The following is a 23894-nucleotide window of genomic DNA, read 5'->3' as shown; positions in this document are numbered from 1 at the left end:
AAGGGATCAAGTGACTGACAACAGATCAACCTGACATCATTCAAAATGTAGGGAAAATGCGGAGAACCCTCGATCCGTTGACATGGGAACATCTACGGCTCACAAAGGATAAAAGCAATGTTCGGGAACCACGCCACATTAATGGCACCACTATCGAGATACACACCATATTGATTGTGCCGTCGCAGAGCCACGCTGCATTAAAGGACTTTGATAGTAGGAACAATATGAGGGGCACAAACTTCGTAGAGGGAGACACGATCTGTCCCCCTTAGACTCATGGTATAAATAGCTAGCCCCGGGTAGGAGAAATGCTCTCCGATTCCTAGACTCTCTTACTTATTTACAAACTTCCAAGAGAATTTATTAACTTTGGCATCGGAGACTCTCTGACCCCAAAGTTGCCCTCTCCTAGTTGCTTATTTTTTCATCTTTTGCAAGCCCAAGTTCTGAAGACCTAATTTGCCGGAACTTGGTCCAAAGGCGTGTGAAACACGACATTAACAATAGCGCCTTCTTTGGGATTCCTTTTAGATCTTACGTGTACTTCGTACGCATGAGGCAACCAGTTCCAGGCAACTTGGAAGCTTGCCAATAATGTCAGTGACATGGAAGTTGACCAGCGAAAGAACCGAGTCCCTGGGATTGAAGACGACACCACGAAAGAAAGATGGGCACACATCTGCGAAGAGATGCCTACGAATGGCAGGGTAAGTGTGGTGTGCCCTATTGTGGGTGATTGCACCTTGCCTCTACATCCCAACTATAAGCAGGCCGAAACCGAGGTCCAAGACTAGCAAAGGCTCAGAAAGGCGAAACCAAACCAGCCATTGAAGCTTGTCCCACTCAACCCGGATCAACCATAAGTCATAGCGAATATTGGCAGTGAAATGACATCTAAAGCCCGAGGCACCATGCAATAACTTTTCGCTGAGCATCAGGACATATTTGCCTGGAGCCAAGAGGATATGCCTGGAATAGCCCTCAAAATCATACATCACAACCTTAGCATGGACCCAAAGGTCAAAGGAGTGAGGCAAAAGTGCCGAAGCGTCAATGCAGAAAAGAATGTCACCATAGCTGAGGAAGTGGGCCACCTCCTGACTGCTGGATTCATTGGGTCTTTTGCAAGCCCAAGTTCTGAAGACCTGAGTTGTCAGAACTTGGCCCAAAAGCTTGCGAAACATGACAACCCCGCTGGCCAATGGATTTCATGTTCGTGCTGCTTTCGTTCGCCTTTGTTGTGTAGTCATTCTCTTGAGGCCTTAGCGACTTTGTTTGACGAGGCCAACGATTCTCCGCATTCTCCTTGTGCTGACTTCATCTTTTCGTTGTCTGCCTTCTGGTTGGGCTTTACCTCACCCAATTCTTTTATCCTTTCACTTTGCATCGCCATGCTTTACTTGGGCGTGCAGTCATCTCCGTGCCTTTCCCGCATAGTTGGGTGAGTAGGTCAGGCTGCTCTTGGCTGGGATGATGGCAGAGATCTATTCTTCAAATTGTGAGGCTGATCCCGTTCTCCACAGTGGGGAGACAAGGCAGCCTTGGCCTCAGCTTGCCTCATTGGTCCGTGGGGAGGTAAACTGTTAGGGCAGTTTGGAACTGTACCTATCTTCCTCCATTAGCATAGATCTATTTTTCAGGTAGTCGTGAGACTGATCCCGCTCTCCGCCACGAGGAGACAAGAAGGCCTCGGGCTCAGCTTGCCTCCTTGGTCTGCAAGGAGGTAAGCTGTCCGGGCAGTTTGGAACTATACCCATCTTCCTTCCACTTCCCTGCATCGACCTGATTGTCGACTCCGCAGTTGGTCACAGTATGCTCAGCTTCATGGATGCCTACTCTGGTTATAACCAAATTCGTATGAACCCCGAGGATGAAGTGAAGACTTTATTCATCACTGATCGAGCCTTGTATTGTTACACGACGATGCCTTTTGGGCTTAAGAATGCGGGTGCCACCTACCAGCAGCTGTTCAATCGAATGTTCAAAAATCAAATAGGAACAAACATGGAGGTCTATGTAAACGACCTATTGGTTAAGAGTGGGACCCTGGAGCAACACCTAGATGACTTGAAGGAGACTTTTGCAATACTAAGGCAGTACCAAATGAAGTTGAACCCGGCAAAGTGTGCCTTCGGTATCAGATCAGGAAAGTTCTTAGGATTCATGGTTTCAGAATGCGGAATCAAAGCCAACCCCAAAAAAGTGGAGGCCATCCTCAACATGGGCCTACCCCGAAACATAAACGAGGTGCAAAGGTTGGTTGGGCGAGTGGCAATTCTAAACAGGTTCGTGTCAAGACCCACTAACAAGTGTTTGTCTTTCTTCAAGGTCCTACGGAAGACACGAGTATGGGAAGACACGAGTATGGGATTTGAACCACGCGAGTGCGACCCGTTTGAAGCTCTCAAGAAGTACCTCACGAGCCCATTACTCCTTAGCCAACCCCGGTGTGGGGAGACGCTGACCCTATATCAGGCAGTCTCCCCACAAACCGCATCATCAGCGTTGGTGAGCAAAGAGAATGGAGTCTAGAGGCCGATCTACTACACCATCCAAGCGTATCGGGAGCCTAATGCTAGATACCCCCGCATAGAATAGTTGGCCTTCACGCTGGTAGTAACCACGTGCAAGCTGCGCCCGTACTTCCAAGCTCACCCAATAAAGTTCTTCATGGAAACCCCCCTAAAAAAGGTATTACAACGACCGAACGCCTCAAGTCGGCACATGAACTGGGCAGTGGAGTTGAGCGAATTCGACATCGACTATGCACCGTGGAACACCATCAAAGGGCAAGTGCTAGCAGACTTCGTTCCTGAGTTTACCGATTTCCGATCAGAGAATGATAATGCACCTCTCGTGAAGTCCTAACAAATATTCGTTGATGGCTCATCTTGCCGGGCTGGAGGGGGAGTGGGAGTGCACATCGTTACATTCAAGGGAGATGAGTACAATTACGCCATCAAATTGGCATTCAAAAAGACAAACAACGAGGCGGAGTATGAAGCAATGCTTTCAGGGCTAATGTGGCCAGGTCTCTAGGCGCCACTAAATCGAGGTACAGGTCGACTCTCATGTAGTGGTCAATCAAGTGTGAGGGGAGTTTGCAGTAAAAAGTAAAAAATTGAAAAAATGCTTAGCATTAGTAGAAGTCGAGCACCCACATTTCAAGTATTTCCAAATGTAGTAAGTGCCGAGGGTAGAAAATCAGAAAGTGGACAAGCTGGCGTGCACGGCATCCTGGACAGGAGGACTCCCCCTGCCAGAACAGACAGTGATCTGAACCGTGGAAGTACCTATTGTAGGGATCGAGGTAATGAAAATATTGCCCGGAGCCCCAGGCGAAGGAAATACTTAGGTATTTGGAAACCAATGAGGTACCAGAGGATAGACACGAGGTCAAGAAGATTAGAAATAAAGAAGCGCGCTACACTTAGGAGGAAGGAGGAAAGACGCTGGCTGAGAAAGTAATGAAGGCAAGGTATTACTGGCCCCGGGCTCTGTGGGACGCCGAGGAATATGGATGGAAATGTTGGAAGTGCCAAGAATATGCCAAGGTGCCCCATTGCCCACTGTAATAGTTGATGTCGATCACGTCACCTTGGCCTTTCGCCCAGTGGGGAATTGACCTAGTCGGCCCGCTTCCCCTTGGTAAAGGATGAGTAAAGTTTGTGGTGGTGGTTGTGAACTACTTCACCAAATGGGACGAAGCCAAGGCCTTAGCAACCATCATGACGAACAACATCATACAATTCCTATGGAAAACGATGGTTTGCAGTTTTGACATCCTTCGTACTATCATATCGAATAACGAAAGACAATTTGATTCTGATTACTACCGTAATTGGTGCTGGGAATTGGGGATTGAGTTCTGATACTCATCCCTAGGACACCTCCAGGACACTGATGGGAATGTTCAAGAAGTGGCTTGACGACAGAAAGGGGGCATGGGCAGAAGAACTCCCTGTCGTCTTATGGGCCTACCGGGTCACAGTGAAAACGTCGACTGGGGAAACTCTTTTTACCCGCTTACGACCAAAAGGTGATGCCGCCAGTAGATATTAGAATCCTCACCTACAGAGTTCAGCACTTCAAACAAGAATTCAATGATAGGCGGTTGGAGGAACAAATTGATTTGTTGGAAGAAGTCAGACTGGAAGCCAAAATAAGAACTGTGGCCAACAAAAGAAGGGCCAAGAGATGCTTCACAAGCGGGTGCACCCGAGAACGTTCAAGGTCGGGGATATCGTACTCAAAGAGATAGGAACAACTAGGGTTGTGCAAACTTTCAAAAATTCTGACTCTGTTTGACTTCCGCTCTAATTCCTACTTCGACGGAGTCGGAGTGATCGGAAATCAAAGTCGGAATCGGAGTAGCTCTGAATAAGTAATCGGAGTTGGAGTCGGAGTCGGAGTTTGGAGCTCCTTAGAGCTCCTAACTCTAAACTCCAAACTCCAACTTCGATTTTTTTAAAAAAATTCTGGATTTAAAAAAAAATATTAAATGAAGTCGTTCCACTTAATGTGGACGATGTCGGGATCTCTGCATCTCGCCAGCTCGTTCCCTTTGACGTTGCCGTCGTTGCCTCTTTGCACCTCTGTAGTGCGCAACACTCTGTTCCACTTCACTTCTCAGGCTAGCCTCCGTTCACTTTGGCCTCTGGTAAGTTGTCTGATTCCGAGCCCTAAAATTAAATCAAGGAAATTTAATTTAAGTTTTTTTTTTTTTTTCCATGTTGTTGGGCTACCTAGAATTAGTTGTTTTGGGATTAATTGTTGTGATTCTTGTGAAGTTGTGTTATAGTAAGGAAATGTAGCAAAAATTGAATATGGTTGATGGCAATAGACTGTGCAAACCAGTATGCATGTAATGTGTTTGATAAAATGTGTAAGAAATGTTACTGCTTCAAAATTCAAAACCACATGACCCAACCAATTCATTACGTGTTTTGATCTTTTTAATAATTGGAACAATACAGATTTCATTAGAATATATTTATAATTTTGTAATTCCAATCGGTTTTTACATTTTTCAATGATCATTCATGTAGATTTCTTTTTTCCCTGCTTAATTGATTGCTTAAGCATTGTAATCATCAACATGTGTTGTATGCTGTCTTTACAGAAGGGGAAAAGACTGTAGGAGGTGGGTCCCATAATTGGCACGTGGGATATATATGCATGTTGGAGCCTAATATCAGTCATGGCTGACTGTGGAACATGCTGGTTTTAATGAAGCTGTGGCTAAGAATGTTGCTTCGAGAATAAGAAAAAAGAAAATTAAGGAATATTAGAAAATAGTAACCCAATGACAGAAAGGGAATTGATCAAAAGGGAGAATGAATGGGAGATCCAAGAAGTAGTAGGAAATTTTGCGCATGATCCTGTAACTCTTTGTCCAACCCATATTTTAGTACTACATATTTTTGGGGTAGAGAGAGAGAGAGAGAGAGAGTACTAGATAATTGCAAGTTCAGACCCACTTGCTGATTCCTGCAGCTGAGTATTTACAAGCACAATGAGAGCTTTGCATGCTAGCTTAGCTGCATTAATCAATATTTAAGCCATTACTCTTGATCTTGTCCACCTAGTTTGTTTGAAAACTCAGCAGGTTTCCATTTGATTGTCTCCTCATGCCTTGTTCATGAAAATACTTCTTTTAACTCCAGCTAACTTGTGCAAACACATGTATATAGGACAAGTACTCTTAAGTTTTATATATAGTTTCTCGCTTCTATCCCATTATTGTTTGGTTGGCCACTTCGGGTAAGACATAACTATTATAAAATAATCTCAACTACTATTAATTAACTGTCCTTACAAGGCACTATTATAACTATTAATACTCACATAGAGAAGTATCATGCAATGTGATGCATGTAACCAAATGCATGCTATATAAAAAAGATTACCTCCATGCATGATTCTAAATTGGAATTACTTAAAAGATTCTTACTTATAACATTTAATGTACTGTATGTTGTGAGATGGTTATGCCATAACTTGCCCGTTCTTATATAAATGATCACTCTTTTCATGTACGTTTGTTTATGTTTAGCTTATAATTTATTTTTCTCCATCTTAAATGAGTTGATGCCTTTTAATATAGCCTAGTTATTTTTTAAATTAATTTTTTACTTTTAATTTATTTTTTCAACTTCTTTGATTGTGATATGGATCCTAAACCTTGTGGAGACGATCGTTCACAAAGGGATGTGGCGGATGCCAATGCTACAGCTTCTACACCGGTAGGTACTTCCACCCCTAGAGCCATATCTAGGACAACTACATTTAGAGCAGCAACATCTTGTGCGAGTAGTCGACTCCCACTCCCACTAGATATAGAGGATGATGATATGTTAACAAAGAAAAAGAGATGTCCATTGAGCAAGATCAACCACCACGGCTTTCTAAAAAAAGGTCGTGGACATGTGAGCATTTCACCGAAATTCCTGGTGATATTGCGAACCTGCTAGCAAGATGTCACCACTGTGGGTAACTTTGTGGCTGCCATTCGAAGAAGCAAGGCACCAGTGTATTAATAGCACATCTAAATGGTTGCCAACGATATAAGATCGCGAAGGGATTGGCGGCCATTGATCAGACCAACCTCAGTTACGAAACTTCTACGGCCACTGATGGTACACAGGCTAAGAAATTGGTCATCCCTCAATATAGTAAGAAGAAGTTAAGGGACATGCTTGCAAATATGATAATTACTGATGAGTTTCCCTTTACAATAGTTGACAAAAGAGGCTTTCGAAAGTTTCTAAACTATGTTGAGCCACGATTTCTCATTCCATCACGGTATACGGTGATGCGAGATTGTATGGAGAGGCATGCGAAAGACAAGGCAGAGATGAGAAATATGTTTATTACCACTGGCCAGAGAGTGTCATTTACGACTGACATATGGGCGTCCATCCAGAACGTCTGCTACATGTATATCACAGCACACTACATTGATAGTAAGTGGATTTTACATAAAAGAATTATTGGTTTCAAAGAAATTGTGGATCATAAAGGTGCATCCATTGGGACGAAGATGGATGATTGTATAAAGGGTTGGGGAATTCGAAAAGTGCTGTGTATTACAGTTGACAATGCCAGTGCCAATGAAACAGCAATTGATTGGTTCAAGCAGAACACAATGGTGAAAAATGATGTCATTTGGGCCCATGAGTTTATTCATGTTCGATGTTGTGCTCATATCATCAACCTCATAGTGTTTGAGGGGCTAAAAGAGGTTGATGATTCCATTACCCGAGTTTGCAACATTGTGCGATATGTGAAGGGTTTCCCCCAAAGGCTTGTCAAGTTTAAGGCAATAGCAGAAGATCTTCAGATTAAATGTTCTGGTATGTTGTACTTTGACGTTTGACTGGATGGAAATCTACATACATGATGGTGGATGTGGCACAGAAGTACAAAAGAGCGTTCGAGCGGATGAAGGTTAAGGATGGAGGCTTGATGTATGCTTTGTTGGAGCCAGTAGGAGAGGGGCTCGGTGCGCCAGACGCACATGATTGGACTAGTTTGAGGTACTTTATTCAATTTTTGAAAATTTTTTTAGCTGGTAGCTCCTCACATTCGAGGCTGATGGGGTTGATAGCTTCCTTAGATGATACTGACCCATTCGTAGAGGTTACAAGCCAATTTATTATGCAACAATATCACCAACTCACTGCAACGAGGAATATTATGCAGTGTACATTTGAGGTTGAACGATATTTTATGGAAGTTGTCGAGGCACCTAGTGGTATATTTCAGTTATTAACTTAGTAGAAGGTTAATTCCACCAAGTATCCAGTCATTTTCCGTATAGCCGAAGATGTGCTAGCCATTTCTGTCACTATGGTTGCCTCAAACTCGGCGTTTAGCACTGGAGGTCACGTATTGGATGCTTATCGGAGTTCATTGTCACCGTCAACTGTGGAGGCCTTCGTTTGTACACAGATTTGGATAAGTGAAACGTTCATTGGACTAGATACCATTGGCGTTGATGATAAGAGTTATAAGCTTGAATCGGGTAACTTTATATGGTTTTTAAATGATTATTTAATTATTTTTAATGTTTCTGACTTCTACTTTTTATGATTTTATAGACCTAATTGTGAACCCTAACATAATTACCGATACTTGAGAGTCTGAGATGGACGCCCCTTGAGAGTTGGGATGGAGTTGAGAGACTATGGACTATGGAGATCCCTCTTTCTTGGTAAAAATCAAATTCTATTTTTATCGTGTTTAATTTTTTATTATCAGTTTTTTTCATTTATTGATTACAACTTTTTATCTTTATTTCAGGCATGACCAATGGACCATTGAGGTTTGAGTAAAATCCGTGTTTAATATTTATGTAGTTATTTTTAAAGGTTAAGTCAATGTTGTTATAAATAGGATTGTTATAACTTATGGCTACATCATACATGCTATTTAGTTTTTAAACTATTGTACTTAAGTTTTTATTTTTTTTAATTTTTTCTTTCTTTTCAGTATTTTTTTTATAGGTTCGGACTTGGGTTTTGGTGAGCCCAAAAGTCGAAAAAGGGCATTCATTTAACCCAATAAACGGTCAGAACTCCAACCTCCGATCGGAGTCGGACTTCGACTCTGATAGGAGCCAGAGTAAAAATTTTGCTCCAACTCTATCGGAGTCAGAGCTTAGCCCTAGGAACAACAACACGGGATGAAGGAAAGCTAGGCCCCTGATGGGAGGGCCCCCTACGTGGTCATTGCCACAAACCGCCCAGGCTCTTACCGACTTCAAAACTCTCAAGGAAACGAGTTACTGCATCCCTGGAACGCCGAACATCTACGAAAATTTTATTGCTAAGCTAATTCATTGTCATAAATTTATATATTTCGATGCACACATTACATGCTCTAATAAAATAAGTGTTGTATTTCAATGGAAAATTTTAGGACATAACGTAACCCACCAACGAAATCAACTTAGTCTCCATCAACAAAGTCAACTCCATCAATGTGATCTACATCAATAAAATTAATAAAATATCCATCAACAACTTACCTCCCTGTGAGGCGAAAGGGGCGAGTGTAATGCCTAAGGCTACTCTACCCCTTTCGCGGAGGAGTGCTTGGCAATCCGAAGACAAAAACATACATTTCTCGTAAGCGTCAACAGCCGGGAATGGGTCTAGTAATAGACTGCCAGAATGGCTTACCTCCTTGCGGGATACCATAAGGAAAGGTAGGCCTAAAGGTTGCCTTGTCCCTCCCGTAGCGGAGAGCGAGATCAGCTCCACAGCTATCCTAATAACTTACCCTGACCTCTGCTATGACAAAGTATGGGATGCCAGTCTAACCTAAACTTACCCTTCCCTGCAATGACAACGGGCAGGAGCGGGTCTTGTCTCAAACTGTCCGAACAACTTATCTCTCCACGAAGGATGATAAGTGAGGAGGCGGCTCAACCTCCTCGTCCGAGAGAGCGGGACTAGCCCCCGACTACCCGTATAACTTACTCAGACCCCCATCACGTCGAAAGAGCGGACCAGCCACATCTTTGTCTGAACTACTAGGGAAATGGATCAAGTGACTGACATGACATATCAGCCTGACATCATTCGGCCAAGTTCTGGATTGGGAACTTGAATGAAACGTAGCGAGAAGTGCGGAGAACCCTTGATCTGCTGACATGGGAACATCTATGACTCACAAAGGATAAAAGCAAGGCAGGAAACCACGCCGCATTAATGACACTACTACCGAGCTACACACTACATTGATAGTGTCATCGCAGAGCCACGCCGCATTAAAGGACTTTGACATCAGGAACAGTATGAAGGGCATGAACTCCGTATAGACAGACACGATCTGTCCCCCCAGACTCATGATATAAATAAGCGGGCCCCAACTACGAGAAATGATCTATGTTCTCTAGACTATCTTAATTATTTACAAACTTATAAGAGAATTTACTAACTTTGACATTGGAGACTTCCCGGCAACAAGGCCACCCTCTCCTAATTGTCTTTTTTCCCATTTTTTGCAGGCTTAAGTTCTAAAGACACGAGTTGTCGAAATCTAACCCAAAGACGTGTGAAACACGACGTTAACAGTCCAAAAAAGAAATTATAAGAAGTGATATGAGTTGACAAAACTCACTTCTCAAACATGCCTTTAATAAGCCAGGGTGTTGGCTATTAATAGTGAAGGTATTCCCCGTGTGCTTAATGATTTTAGCCTGATTTGTAGAATATGTACATTAAGAAAATTTTGGAAAATATTTAAGATTTTTTTTAAATGTATTATTTATTGGGTGATAGAAACTTTTTTTTATTTATTTTTTAAAAAAAGAGCTACGTAGTGGAATTTATAAAAGTAGATAGATAGAATTTATAAAAATTTGTTTGCATTTTTTGATTCTACCATTAAATTCAAAGAGTTGTCAACAAAGGCGTCGGAGAAAACCCAAACTTACTAATCTTTTAGGAAAAAGAAGCACGACTTCAATCATTAAATTAAATTTAAAAAAATAAAAATAAAAAAAGGGAGGAAGTTTCACTGTTCATTGTCTTTTTTCGTTATAAATATAAATAACTCCTCAACACCTTCGTTGTTTCAGTTAAACCTGAGCAACTAATGCGAGTAATGCTGAGTATAAATTAAATTTTATACAAATCTTTTGTAAAAAGTGAGTTTCAATAATAAAAAATAATTTGTGTACACATTTTTAAGTAGAGTCTATCTTTTTACAAGAATTTATATAAAATTTGTCTATTTAAAATTTGTACAAATTATTTCTCAATATATAAATCTCTGCCACCAAATCTCACTCTTTGTTCAATTAGATAGTCTGAATATTTCTATAATCTCAAGGTTTTATGATGAGTGGTTTCTGTTTTCATTTATTTTCTATTTATTTTTTGAGTTTGTGGTAATTTATCTGAGGGAGTAGAACTACAAATTCTGCTCACTCTCTTAAAAAAAACTCCAAAGGCCATGAAAAATCATTCTCGTGTGACTTAAACATGGTCTGCTTGGATCTATGCCTCTCCTCTTCTGAGCTTTTTCTCTTCAGCCCCGTATGCTTTTCAAAACAAGTAATGATAAATTTTGAATGAATCAGTTTTAAATAGAGTGCAATTATGTAGAATTTGAAATTCAAATATTAAAAAAAAAAAAAAAGATAAAAGTGTTTTTTAATAAAGTGGCAGTATCGTATTAACATTGGTGATGTTTGAAAATGATAATGATAGGCTTATTATCTCTTATTATTTATTTATTATTATTTTTGTTTTATTTTTATTTTTTTAATTTTTAATTAAAGGTTAAAGAAATGATTATTAGTGAAGTTGTATATTTTTTTTAATGATTAAGGATGTTCAAAAAATACTTAAAAAATAATAAATAATAAAAATTTTAAATATACTATAAAATAAAATAAAAAATGATATGATAATAACCCTATCGAAAAAAAAGGAAGCGAGCAAGCAATTGATGCAGTGGAATGAGTTTCGGTGTGGATAAGGTTTTCTTCACAGAAAATACTATTCCTACGGAAACTTTCTACCGAAGATTTTTACCGAGTTGTATTTTTTTTAAATTTTTTTTATTTAATAATTAAGAAATTATTTTTAAATAAATTTATAATTTTTTAAAGTGTTTAAAAAAAATGATTGAAAAAAAAAAAAAAACGTTTTGCGAGGATTCTCTGTGATTCTTGTGGCTGTAGCAGGTTCCTATCTTCACTTATGTTGTTGTCCCCTCGCTCCTACATATATCATCAATACACATTTCATTTCACTACTGGGCCCTGGCCCACCACATAACTCTCTTTTCCTTGTCAAGTTGGGACTGGCGACTGGCCAGACTTAAAAAAATCTTAAATGCAAATAAATCATTTATTAAAAAAAAAAAATAGTCTGCATCTAATAAAAGGAAATTATATTTTTCACACTTTCATAGTAAAATCTACTTTTTAATCAAAATTTATACACATTTATTCCCTACATAAATGATGTACCACTGGCTTTCTTACGAAAACAAACTGTAAGCGCTTTACAACTGCCGGATAGCTTCATCATTCGGTCACTTAAAAATAAATAAATAAATAAGTTTTTTTTTTATTACACTTTCAATATTATTTTTAAGTTATCTGGTTTCTACGGTATAATTTTATAAAAGAACTCTCCAACGGTGGCCACTCCATTAAAAAAAAAAAAAAAAATTCATGCGTAATAAAAAAAATAACAAAGAAAACTATAAAAAATAAATAATTAAGGAAAAAAGAACTCACCCCTTTCTTACACGGAGAGGAATGGTGGAGGATACTCTCGACCCCTAAAATGGGGCGACCAACCCTTCAATAAGGCGGGCGGTTGGTTCAATCCATCCATCAACTAGTAACTTCACCACACTAGAAGTGAGATTTTGTGTTTGGGTCTAAATTACTTCAAGTCGATTTCGTTTGATTTCTAAACTCAGCTGAACTTAATTAAATTTAATTTAATTTTAAGTTGAATCTAACTTTCAAATACCTAACTCTCAAATTACTAAACTCATTCCAACTCAAAACCTTCTTACATGTGAGATCCACAACCTTTTTTAATTTTTCATAAAAAATCTTAAACTCATCTTAACATCCACACATAATGTAAACCTAGTTTAAATGAACCCCATATAACTCACTTTAATACTTAATTCACTACTATTCATAAAGAACTCAATCCAACTTAACATCCAAACGTAGCCTTAGATTTGATTGCCAACCTCAGTCCTCTCACCATTCATCGCCACCGGTAAAACAGGTGTAAGACAGATTCCCCGTGTCCAAGGATAATACAAAATCTCACTTGAGAGACTTGCTACCTCACCCATATAATTTACTAAACATTTTATAAGATAAGGCACCATTTTTTTTTTAAAACAAAACAAAGCCATCTGTCATAAAATGCTAAGCTAATTTCATGCGTATAGGATGACTAAAAGGGGGAGGGGAATCCTATACTTTCTTGCTTCTTTACTTCTATCCACTATGCTGACTTGACATTATTCATCAACCCTTGAATTTATTACTTCAGAAAACCATGAGATAATCTAATGATTGATCAAAATGCCACATCTACATAGTGTGTTAAAAGAGTAAAATGGGATAGTATAAAAGCACAACTCTTTCCCCATAACATCTCTGCACAGCAGAGTAATTTGCTAACAATATCAGCAGCACCAAGGCATCTGTTGCAAGCACGGAATACGAGAACAGATGGCACGCACCAAAACAACACTTGGAGAGAGAGACACAGAAAGAGGGAGGATTTCTTGAACAAGGTACGCAGCCTGTCAACAGTAATGAAACTAGAACAAGAGCATATACCAGGAAACCAGGCTGAAAATACAAAATCTAAAGCCAGCGAGCGGTGGACACCACCCAGCAGCATCTATCTGGGATTTTTATAAGCCAATCTAATAAACTCCATTATGGTCCTTTGAAAGCCTCAGGCTACGAATATCCGGGGGTACTAATAAAAGCAATCCAAGGGAATCTCGCCTTCCACTTCAACAAAAGGATATTTTTACCCACAAATACATAACTTACTACGGAATGCGTCCTACATACCTTCTTGACTGTGTGGACAGCATCATTCACCTTTATAAGAGAAAAAATACATTTATCAATTTCCAGTTCAGTTCAACAATTGCCACAACCCATGCAATGCATGGTACTCTCACAAAAATAATAGTTACACTAATGGGAATGAAAGAGAAAGAAATCAGAAAATAACAGTAAAGAACATCATCTTGCATCTAAAAGAAAATTGATTATTGAAACGCATCCATACCCTTTCCCATAATCTAAATCAAACATGAATTCAAAAAATTTCATTGTCTTGCATATATATTGGCAGCACATATGATAAAGGGGAGGCTATCAAATTCATTAGTTTTAATAATTCGCCTTTTGGGCTTTGATGATTTGAATATCATGGGTTGTAGTACCTGATTATGAAACTAAATAAAAACAAATTAAAATTTGGAAATTATAAATTAGTTTCTTTTTAGTTTTAAATGTGCTGTGGCACAGGGAGGCTTAGGAAATGGCCTAGGTTTCTAAGGAGCACGTGAGGTTTAATTTTGTAATTGATCTTTTTGTTTTTCCATTCATTTTCCCCAACTAAATTGCACATATTCTAGAGTTCAAAGCATGCAAGAAAAAAGAAGGGATATCTCTAATAAGAACAGTTAAAATACCAAAAAAGGCAACACGACTCTACACTGCATGGCAAAATTCTGTGAAGAGTTTATTTGAGCTTCTTTGTTACATATACACTGCAAGATTCACTTTGACCCAAGCTTTAAGCATTAAGACATTAGTGGCATATATTATTAGTGCACATAATGCAGAATTGCAGAAAACATAGAGGGGTAAGGAATTTGATTCATAAGTTTTTCTGCCCAGATACAACAAATGATATCATCATTATCTGTTTGCTGTCAGACAAGAGAGTGGAGAAGATGCGAGCTTATGTCAACATTTGGTATTATCATTACTTTCCATTGAATAGATGATAAAGAAGAGTGTCATACCACATTCAATAAATGAATTAGAATAGAAAACAAGCATGCTCAACTGCTCAGTTTGACTGAAGCACTGAATGGATAATTAAGATGCATCAGTAGCACACCGAATGCTTTACTCACCATCATGGACCACACAGTAAGATATACAACCAGTCACCGACAGTAAATTGCCTGATCAATATGTGGTGGAATTTGCTTTATCTCAGTCCCGAGTTCTTGCTCAATCCTATACCTATTGGGAAGAACATAAGGACATAAATAAATCATGAACCCACCAATAAATAGCAGTAGATAGCTTTACAATTAAATGTTATATAGAGAAAGATATACATACAAGTTAAAGCGGTCCTCATAGGTGATCAAATTCACGGCTAAACCAAGGTGCCCAAACCTTCCAGATCGTCCAACCTGTGCATGTAAAACGAATCAGTATGCATAGAGCGCACAGATGGAGAAATCTGCATTCCAAAGCTGTATCACAAACCCTGTGCAGATATGTTTCTGAGTTCTTGGGAAAATCAAAGTTAATAACGACATTGACCGCTTGAATGTCGATTCCCCTTGTAAATAGATCTGCAATTCACCCCACCAAGGGAAATTAGAAGTACTAAATGGTAAGATTCCTCTTTCAAAAAACTAAGCTTGGATAAGATGTAGAAAAACAGGGAATCTAAAGGGTGGTTTGCAAGAATAACCATATCAGACTCATGATCAATTCATCGAAGTAACATACCAGTGCAAACAAGATTCCTGCATGCACCATTGCGGAAGTCATGAAAGACTCTGTTACGATGGTCTTGCAGCATCTTTGCATGAATGTAAAAACAAGAATAACCAAGTTCTGTAATTTTCTTCGCCAACAGCTCAACCCGATTCACAGAATTGCAGAATATAATTGATTGGTTTATTTGCAGCTAGTAGAAGGACAACCGTATCATTATCATAAAAGAAGAAAACAAATAATACATGCATAAATAATTCAGATTAAACGAACCTTGGAGAAAAGAGTATTTAGGCAGTGGACTTTCTGTCTTTCTTCAACGAAAGCATAGAATTGTGTGATACCCTTGAGCGTAAGCTCATCCATAAGGTTAATAATATATGGCCTTTGAAGATATCTTTCTTTGAAGTCTTTGACTGTAACAGGAAATGTCGCTGAAAACATCAAAATTTGACGGTTTGCAGGCATAAATCGAATTAGCTGCTCTATTGATGGTTGAAATTCCGGAGAAAGAAGCTTATCAGCCTAAAAGACAATAATAAGCATGCCTTAGATTTTTGCAGTTCATGATATTTAAACCAACCCAATTACATGTAAAAGAAGAATCATATAAGCAGACATGAGAAAAATTCAACTAGAATAGACTCAAGAGGTTCTGAACATAATCAGTGATCAAAAGATTTAACAATTGACCTCCCAATCATATGCGTAAATATGTCCACCACAATGACAGTAAATTTAAGTGAAAATCAAATATTTGGTAGAATCTGAGCCCATTTGAAATATTCTGAACAGTGAAATCATAATAAGCAAAACAACTACTTGCTCAGACAACTTTACAACAGTACTATTAACATTCATAATTATTTGGATATTTTTACATGACAAGAGAATGAAAAGAAAAGAAAAAGAAAGTTCGAACACTGGAGAAATTGCCACCATGTCACAATCCTAGAAGATGAACATACAAATACCAATCATTTCCAACACTTATTATTAAGCATTTACCTCATCCATAACAAGCACAGAACAATCTTTCAAAATGCAAACACCTTTTTTTGCAAGATCTAGGATTCTTCCAGGAGTTCCAACCAGTAAATGAACTGGTTGATATAAACGCATGATATCATCCTTTAAGCTGGTACCACCTGTTGTTACCATAACTTGGATATTCAAATGCTTCCCAAGTTCTTTACACACTTGTGATGTTTGAAGAGCCAACTCTCGAGTTGGAACAAGTATAACAACTGCATAAAAAAGAATATTTGAAAGTAAATATAAAAAATGAAGACAAAAACAAGCATCAACGGAACTTTCGAGTCTAATAGCTGTGAAAACCTCAATCATGGATCAGAGAGACAGCATTATCATCTTTTTTTTTTTTTTTAACAGGAGACCACATTATATTCTTTAAATAATTACCAGACACATTTAAGCAAAGACTACAAATCCTATGGAAGCATGTATTCAGATACTGGTGAACAAACCTTGAATAGCATTGTTATCCTGATCAATTTTTTCCAATGCAGGAATGCAAAATGCAGCCGTTTTCCCAGTTCCATTTTTTGCTCTAGCAAGAATATCACTCCCTGTTAAAGCAATTGGGATACTTTCTTCCTGAATGGGAGATGGTCTTTCAAACCCCTTTTCATATATTCCCATGAGCAACTCACGCTTCAGAAAGTAGTCCTCAAATTCATTTCCCTTAGTTGCTGTCACATCCTACATGGAAACATTAATAACCATATCAGAGCTAATTTGAAGATTAGAGACCAAGGCCTGGTTTGGTTTCACAAACCTTTGAAACCATCTCATCTCAACATCCAAACACCATTCAAACACAAGCATTTTTTAATTTCAAATTTTCAACTTTTTCATCTAATTATATTACCTAATCATTACAACTTTTTCAAACTTTCAAACAAAACACAAAATGATTCAATTTTTTCAAATAAAAAAAAAATAATATTCAAAAATTCCCTTCTAACCCTCTTTTAACCTTATAATTTCTTTATTCAACTTTTTCTCTCCTTTCCCAAAATCCCATAAAAATTTTAACTCAAACCATTTCACTACTATTCGCAAATTAACTCATTACTATTCACAAATTTCTCATCTTATCTCATTCATGTAACCAAACGAGACCTAAGTCTACATCTCCAATCACAAGTATAACACACATGACATACTCCAAAAAAACAAAAAACATGTCCAACACAATAAATAGTACCATTCATAATATCGACAAGAAGAAGAAGCAGAACAAAATAAAATTCAACAAAAACAAACTTCTTATTGTCCCATAGACTAACAGTTATCTAAGAGTAGATAAAAAAACACACAATAGAGACGTCTGGAGGAGTTCATACCCTTGAAGGGTGTTTGATTCCTTTTATAGAGAAATTACAACACCAACATAATCCGAATTGAATTGCCAATTTACATAAGGTGACCACTCTCCTCCCTAGAAATATTTTCCCACTACCATTTGCCAATGATAAACAAAACATTCCCCTTAAATAAAGAGGATAAAATAATCAACATGATGGGAAGAAAATGAGAAAACAATGCAATTATGCACCTTGAAAAGTTGTCTAAGAAAGCAATTGCAACTATATAACAAATTAGATCATTCATGGCAAGAGTGTTTACAATCATACCTCAGTTCTATAGCGTGTATCAGATGGCGGTATCTTTAGCCTTGCCTTCCAATCTTGCGAACTAGAGATGAAAAAAATCATTTAGAACTTGTCTTATGTAACTACATGGCTTATAGCATACACAATTTGCAGAAAATAAACCACTAATTATTTAGCAAACATGTTGAAAACGAAACCAAAAGGACTTAGCAAACATATTGATAATCAACAAGAATAACATCTATATGGAACCAAAGCAAGAAATCTGTTGCAAACTTGCAATCACTACTTAACTTCAATACAACAAATTCAAATTCAGTGCTTTTCTTTGCACGATTATTTTGATTAGTTAAGAACAATGTGAATGATATGCAAATAGAGAAACATCCTAGGACATATCCCGATGATATGAACAACTTCCGCATCCTCAATAAGAAGCACAATATCCAATCAACTCTTCTATAACAATAAGCCATTGTGATCCTAGTCCCAAATTAGTTCAAGCATACTATAAATAGAACAGACTAGTTCAAGCATACTCACCCATGGAACCTAACCCCCCGGGAGACTAGCACAGCTAGGATTGTACATTTAACCCGAAAACCCGACCCGACATTTCCGACCCTGATTGAAATAATCGGAAACGGAAGTCTTCCATTTTACTTCCGAAACACTGTGGTTAGGGTTGGTTAATACCCGATAACTGAAAGAAAAATATTGCTCATTTGCAATCTGCCTCCCACTCTCTCGTTTTAATCCTTCCACAGAGAAGCTCCATTAGTCCCTTGCAGTCATTGGGGACAATGACACCGATCAAAGCAGGAAAAAACTTCTGGACATGGTTTAACAGAACCAAAAAATCCTGCGTTGAAGGAGAGTTTTGATCCAAAAAAAAGAAACCATTTTGAGGGTCAAAATTTTCTCCCGTGAGGAAGGCGAGAAAACCTGGTTGAAGAAAAAAACCAGAGAAAGAAATGGTTTTGAAGGTGATGAAAGCAGGCATAGAAACTAGAGTCTAGAGCAAGCATGATCACATGAGTGGCACAGAGACAAAAGAAAGAAAAAGAAAAACAAGGACAATACCTAGGGACTATTTATGACTTCCTGATGGTTTGAATTAATTAATATCTAGAATTGAAAAAAATAGGAAAACGATAAAGAAATGATCATTACTCTTTTCACAATATTACATCTATGGGGTGTCTATGGGAAAACAGAGAAACAAAAGAGAATGAATGGGAAGAGAGGACTGTAGGGGTGTAACCGGTCCGGTCCGGTCCGGTTTTACTGATTTCCGGTCCGGTCCGGTCCGGTTTTCCGGTTTCTTTAAAATGTAAGTTTCACAATTTGTCATTAAAAATTTGTTTATAAAAAAAAAAAAAAAATTGATTTAAAAAAAACTGTTTTATACTTTTATTAATATATTAGACTATATAATAGTATTAATATTATACTATTGGTATAATTATAAGTTATATATTAGTATTAGTTATAAACTTTTAGTGATTTAGTATTAACATTTTATGTAATAATTTATAAATTATAATAAGAAATTATTTTATATATGAATATATATTATATATAAAATTTTACATAAAAATTTATAATTATACATTATATATAAAACTTATATATATTAATATTTAATATATATAAAATATTTTGTATAAAACTTATATATAAAAATATTATTTTTTATTTTTTTTAATCAACCGGTCCGGTCCGGGCCAAAAAATCCCAGAACCGGAACCAGTCTGTTTTTACATTTTAAAAACCGGTTCCTGACCGGACTGGTTCAAAACCGGTCCGGTCCCGACCGGTTTTACGGTTTGAGTTTACATCCCTATAGAGGAGTGTCTATGGGGGATGGGGTTTTTTTTTTTTTTTTTTTTAAATTTTTAAATGGGTCGGGTCGGGTCGTAATACCCGTTTCTTCCGAAAAATTGCCAAGTCGGGTAATCGGCCAAACAGTTCCTCTAGATCGGGTCGAATTAGAATGGGGTTTTCGGATCGGGCCGGGCCGGGTGAATAGTCCTAAGCACAGCAACCCACCGCCATGGCCTCCCACTTAAATCGCAGTTTGATCCCAGGGAAAATTGAACCTGTGGCATGGGGCTCATGCACACAAGTTGAATTATACAAGTGTTCATTTCCATTAACAGATGGTGTCATATCTTTATCTCAATTGGCTACTATGTCATCAGAAAAAATGAAACGCTGTAAAAGTCCCCTTCAATATAGTCAGAATTAATGAGGAGAAAACAAAAATTCTTTCAGGGCCATTTCTTTCCAAATAAGGGTGGTGCTAACACAAGTTGCACCAACTCCTTCATCCAACTAGTCCAAAGCAAGGTTCCTTCACATGTCAAATAACATATTAGCAATCATAGTTGGTGCATAGAATAGTAAAACAGCTCAGGTACGACAAAAAATAATTTGTATTCGATGAAAATGGAATGACTAGTATCAAAACATCATTTTGCAACCAAGGAAAAAAGTTACTAATACAATAGCTACAGCCACAAGCAAGTCTATCTACCATAATTACCCTCCCTTTACATAGGGTTCCTATTGCAAAAAAATCTTATATCATTTGCTTTATACTTTTGATGTATACTTAATCAACAAGACGAGACCCGAGAAGTTTATGGGGTGATTCGAAAAGGAAATTACTAGAAGTTGTAGAAAGCAGTGACAAACCTTTTTTTATATGTAATCAAGACACATTAAAACCAAAGGGTGCACCAAGTACACAAGAAGTATACAAGAGAGCCACCTAAGTAGAAAAAAAGACAACAAAGACAAAACTCGCAAAACTCCCCCAAGGACCACACTATTAATCCACACTTCTAATGCACAAAAGCAAAACCATCAGAAGCCCCTCGAAAAACACCAATCAAACTGTTCTTGCATCAAGACCAATCCACATAAAACCAACCCAACAAACCAAAAATACATGGAATTATATTTAATAGCGCGTGCCAATCTTTTTAGCTACTTATTGCCTCTATTGACTAGTTTGGAATCGGAATGTGAATTCTCATGGAAATGACTTGCTTTGATGGCTATCATCATAACCAAACTATTGCTCGTAACCCTCACAGGCAACCCTTGCCATTTGATGTATGTCATTTACATTGTTCAAAACAAAATCTGAAGACTCCCATCCCTAAGCCAATAGAGCTCCCAAACACAATGGTGGGGAGTAGGATCCAAGAAGCGAGGCTTCCTCCCAATTGTAATGATCCACTTCTAACCACGATGTCGATTCACCCCCAAGGTGACTGGCCCCTCCAGCCAACCAAACTCCATCTTAACCAAACAGGTGAGAACTTAACTTGAGCCTTGGCATGTGCCCCCATTGAGGCCCATCACAACCTTAACTATCAATCCACAAAAGGTGGGCCTAAAATGATCACTTCAATTGGGGCATTAGAAGGATCAACAACCATTGAGCTCGTCTCCAATAGTGCCCATCTCTGAGGCCCCCCAACATGCCCTAGTCCAAGCCTATTTTCAAATCTCCAACTATATTTGGCCCCAAGACCTCCCATCAATCCTTTCTAAACATCGAGCCACATCTACATATATTTGAACAAATGTATATTTGAGGGTGCAATTATCAAAGGGAAAAGGAAACTCCCTTGAGCCAACACGACCATTGAAAATTTAGGGATCATTTCCATCCTCAAATGCAAACGTAATAGGTGTAGACCTAGTTCATGCAGTAGCATCTGAAGTCCTCAAAACACCCTTTACCATCGTGAACACAGCAGGGAATTTTCTCAAACCCAGAAATGACTATGCAAAAGACCCATTCTCAACCTTTACCTTCATTAAACCGGCTACCACCCACGCCCAACAGCAAGCATACACCATCATGATCCCCAGCTGACACGCCACTAGGTGGCAACCAAAGAGATTGCATTATAAACAGCCACTCCATAGCAAAAGGCCTCCACCTTTGCCTCCCCCCTTCATCCAGCTTCGTCAAATCGAGAAACTGAGCATGTTTGTTGGAGCTTTATCGGTCAAGGAAAACTGGGATTCCTATGCTATAGAATCCATAAAACTTACTTGATCTTATCTCTACAATCAGCTCCCCTGAGGGATAATAGCAAAAGGGGATGGCTTTTACCCCAAAAATGAATTGGGGCATTCACCCGTACATCTTTTTAATACTCATAACATAGGACGCCAAACCTCTACTGCCAACTCAAAAGATTTGGACTCTAGCATACCACCTTCAAATCCCCATTACTATAAAGTTTGCTAGGAGGATAATGAATCATGTCCAGACATAATTTTGAAAGAAATGAGAAATCTTGTAGAAAGTAAATTCTAGGGTTCAAAATGAGAACGGAGGCAAGGCCAAGCCAAAATATACAAATTAACAATTACCATTGAAGAAGTGGAGATTTCTGACAGACCATACCAATAACTAACGCCTCTCACACATTCCAATAAACTCTACAATCAGCTCGAAGAAAACCAACCAATGGAAAACCCCAAAACAGCAAGCAAAAACAAGTCAAACGAGCATATTCACACTGCCATACAAACTTGCATACACATACAGCTAACGTACCAAAAGGAAAAAGCACCTATCTTGGTGAATGGTTCGCCAGTGGAAACTCACACCTGATACTACAACAATATACATACAAACTTGCATACACATACAGCTTACGTATCAAAAGGAAAAAGCACCTTGAGTCGGCGGCCTCGGACTGCACAGTCTTCTCAACCTCGTCGACGATTGAATCGGAACCACCCAACTGGGCCCTCCTAAGCCACTGTTGTTGTTGTTGTTGTTGTTGCTGCTGCTGATGATGATACTGTTGTTGGTGGTGATGGTTCTGCTGCTGCATAAAGCCTCTCTGTACGTACTGTTGTTGCGGGACCCTCGACTGGAAGGCCGGGTTTAGATTCATGCCTCCGCCTCCGCCTCCACCTCGGCCTGCGCCGATCCCTGGCGGATACCTTCCTCTATTGTTGTTCATCCCACCGGTTCAAACCCCACCCAAAAGGTCGAAAACTAGGGTTTGTTGGTTGGAAAACTACGACGCTAGGGTTTCCTGGTGTATTAAAATTCTTACGATTGATGGAGATTCCTTCCAAAAATCAAATAAACCTAACTTGACAAAAATTTCTAAATCCTAGGGTTTCTCGAGGTGGCAATACCACAAATTCGAAACGGAACCAAGGGTAAGTCCGGCAAAGGACTAATACTGAAAAGTTCTTGACAAATCTAGGGTTTCTTGGTGGCAGGATCGTAAATCAGAGGAAATTCCCGAAACGGTCAGAAATCGGACGAAATTCGAAAGCAATAAGAAACAAGCACTGAAAGAAAAATAGGGTTTAATTGGGAAGCAAAAGGCAGAAAATAAAGGGAAAATAAAGACTGAAAACTGCGGGACGTCTGTTTCTGTACAGATCTAGGAGATCGGAAATGAGAGGAATGAATTTAGTTGGATGGCGAAGCCAGAGAAATGGAAGCGGTTTTTGGCTTTAGGATTCGATGAAATAGAGGGATTTTCGAGGGCTAGTTGGGTTTGAAGGTTGCGGAAAGTAACTGACAGTCCCGAGCGAGAAGATTAGCAAGCGTCTTAGGGCATCGTCAGAAAAGGCCAAGGGGGTGCAAAGTGAAGCTCTTTTTTAACTTTTAGGACAAGTTTGGGTAAGATAAAAATTTTATATTTTATTTAAATATTATTATTATTTTAAAATTTAAAAATTAAATTAAGATTTGAAGAAATTAAATTGTTTATTATATTTTATATGTGAATTTAAAAAATGTATAATGATAAGGTGAGATGAGAATTTTGTGTCTCATCTCATTCTTAAACCTGTCCTGAAAAACGTTTTAGATGTATATTATATTTGATTTTGTGAGATATTTTTTAGATTTCTTTTTAAATTAAAAAAAATTTTGATAAATTTAATTCGAATTTAATTTATTTATTAAATAAGTTAAACTTAAATAT

At 38.3% G+C, this 23894-nt stretch overlaps 1 protein-coding gene across 1 annotated transcript; it reads right to left on the bottom strand.

The window, feature by feature from the left end:
• Nucleotides 1-13017: 13017 nt before the first annotated feature.
• Nucleotides 13018-23542, bottom strand: LOC109009037 (DEAD-box ATP-dependent RNA helicase 8-like). The gene is made up of 10 exons (XM_018989368.2): nt 22618-23542; nt 17929-17989; nt 16756-16990; nt 16277-16515; nt 15542-15793; nt 15281-15461; nt 15032-15120; nt 14882-14955; nt 14668-14779; nt 13018-13615 (listed from the first exon to the last, which is right to left on the bottom strand). Exons 1-9 carry the CDS (start codon nt 22908-22910, stop codon nt 14701-14703), a joined length of 1503 nt encoding a protein of 500 aa, XP_018844913.1. The 5' UTR covers nt 22911-23542; the 3' UTR covers nt 13018-13615; nt 14668-14700.
• Between the last annotated feature and the right edge of the window lie 352 nt (nt 23543-23894).

The sequence above is a fragment of the Juglans regia genome, chromosome 12 (assembly GCF_001411555.2).
Source record: "Juglans regia cultivar Chandler chromosome 12, Walnut 2.0, whole genome shotgun sequence".
NCBI lineage: Eukaryota > Viridiplantae > Streptophyta > Magnoliopsida > Fagales > Juglandaceae > Juglans > Juglans regia.
Note: the sequence above shows the minus strand (reverse complement) of the source record. Positions and strands in the feature narration are given on the sequence as shown.

Coding starts and splice junctions, on each gene's coding strand:
- LOC109009037 (XM_018989368.2), bottom strand. CDS start 22,910: ATGAACAACAATAGAGGAAGGTATCCGCCAGGGATCGGCGCAGGCCGA. Junction 16,991..17,928: donor ATACACGCTATAGAACTGAG/GTATGATTGTAA, acceptor GTTTCCATGTAG/GATGTGACAGCAACTAAGGG. Junction 14,956..15,031: donor CAGAAACATATCTGCACAGG/GTTTGTGATACA, acceptor TTACATGCACAG/GTTGGACGATCTGGAAGGTT.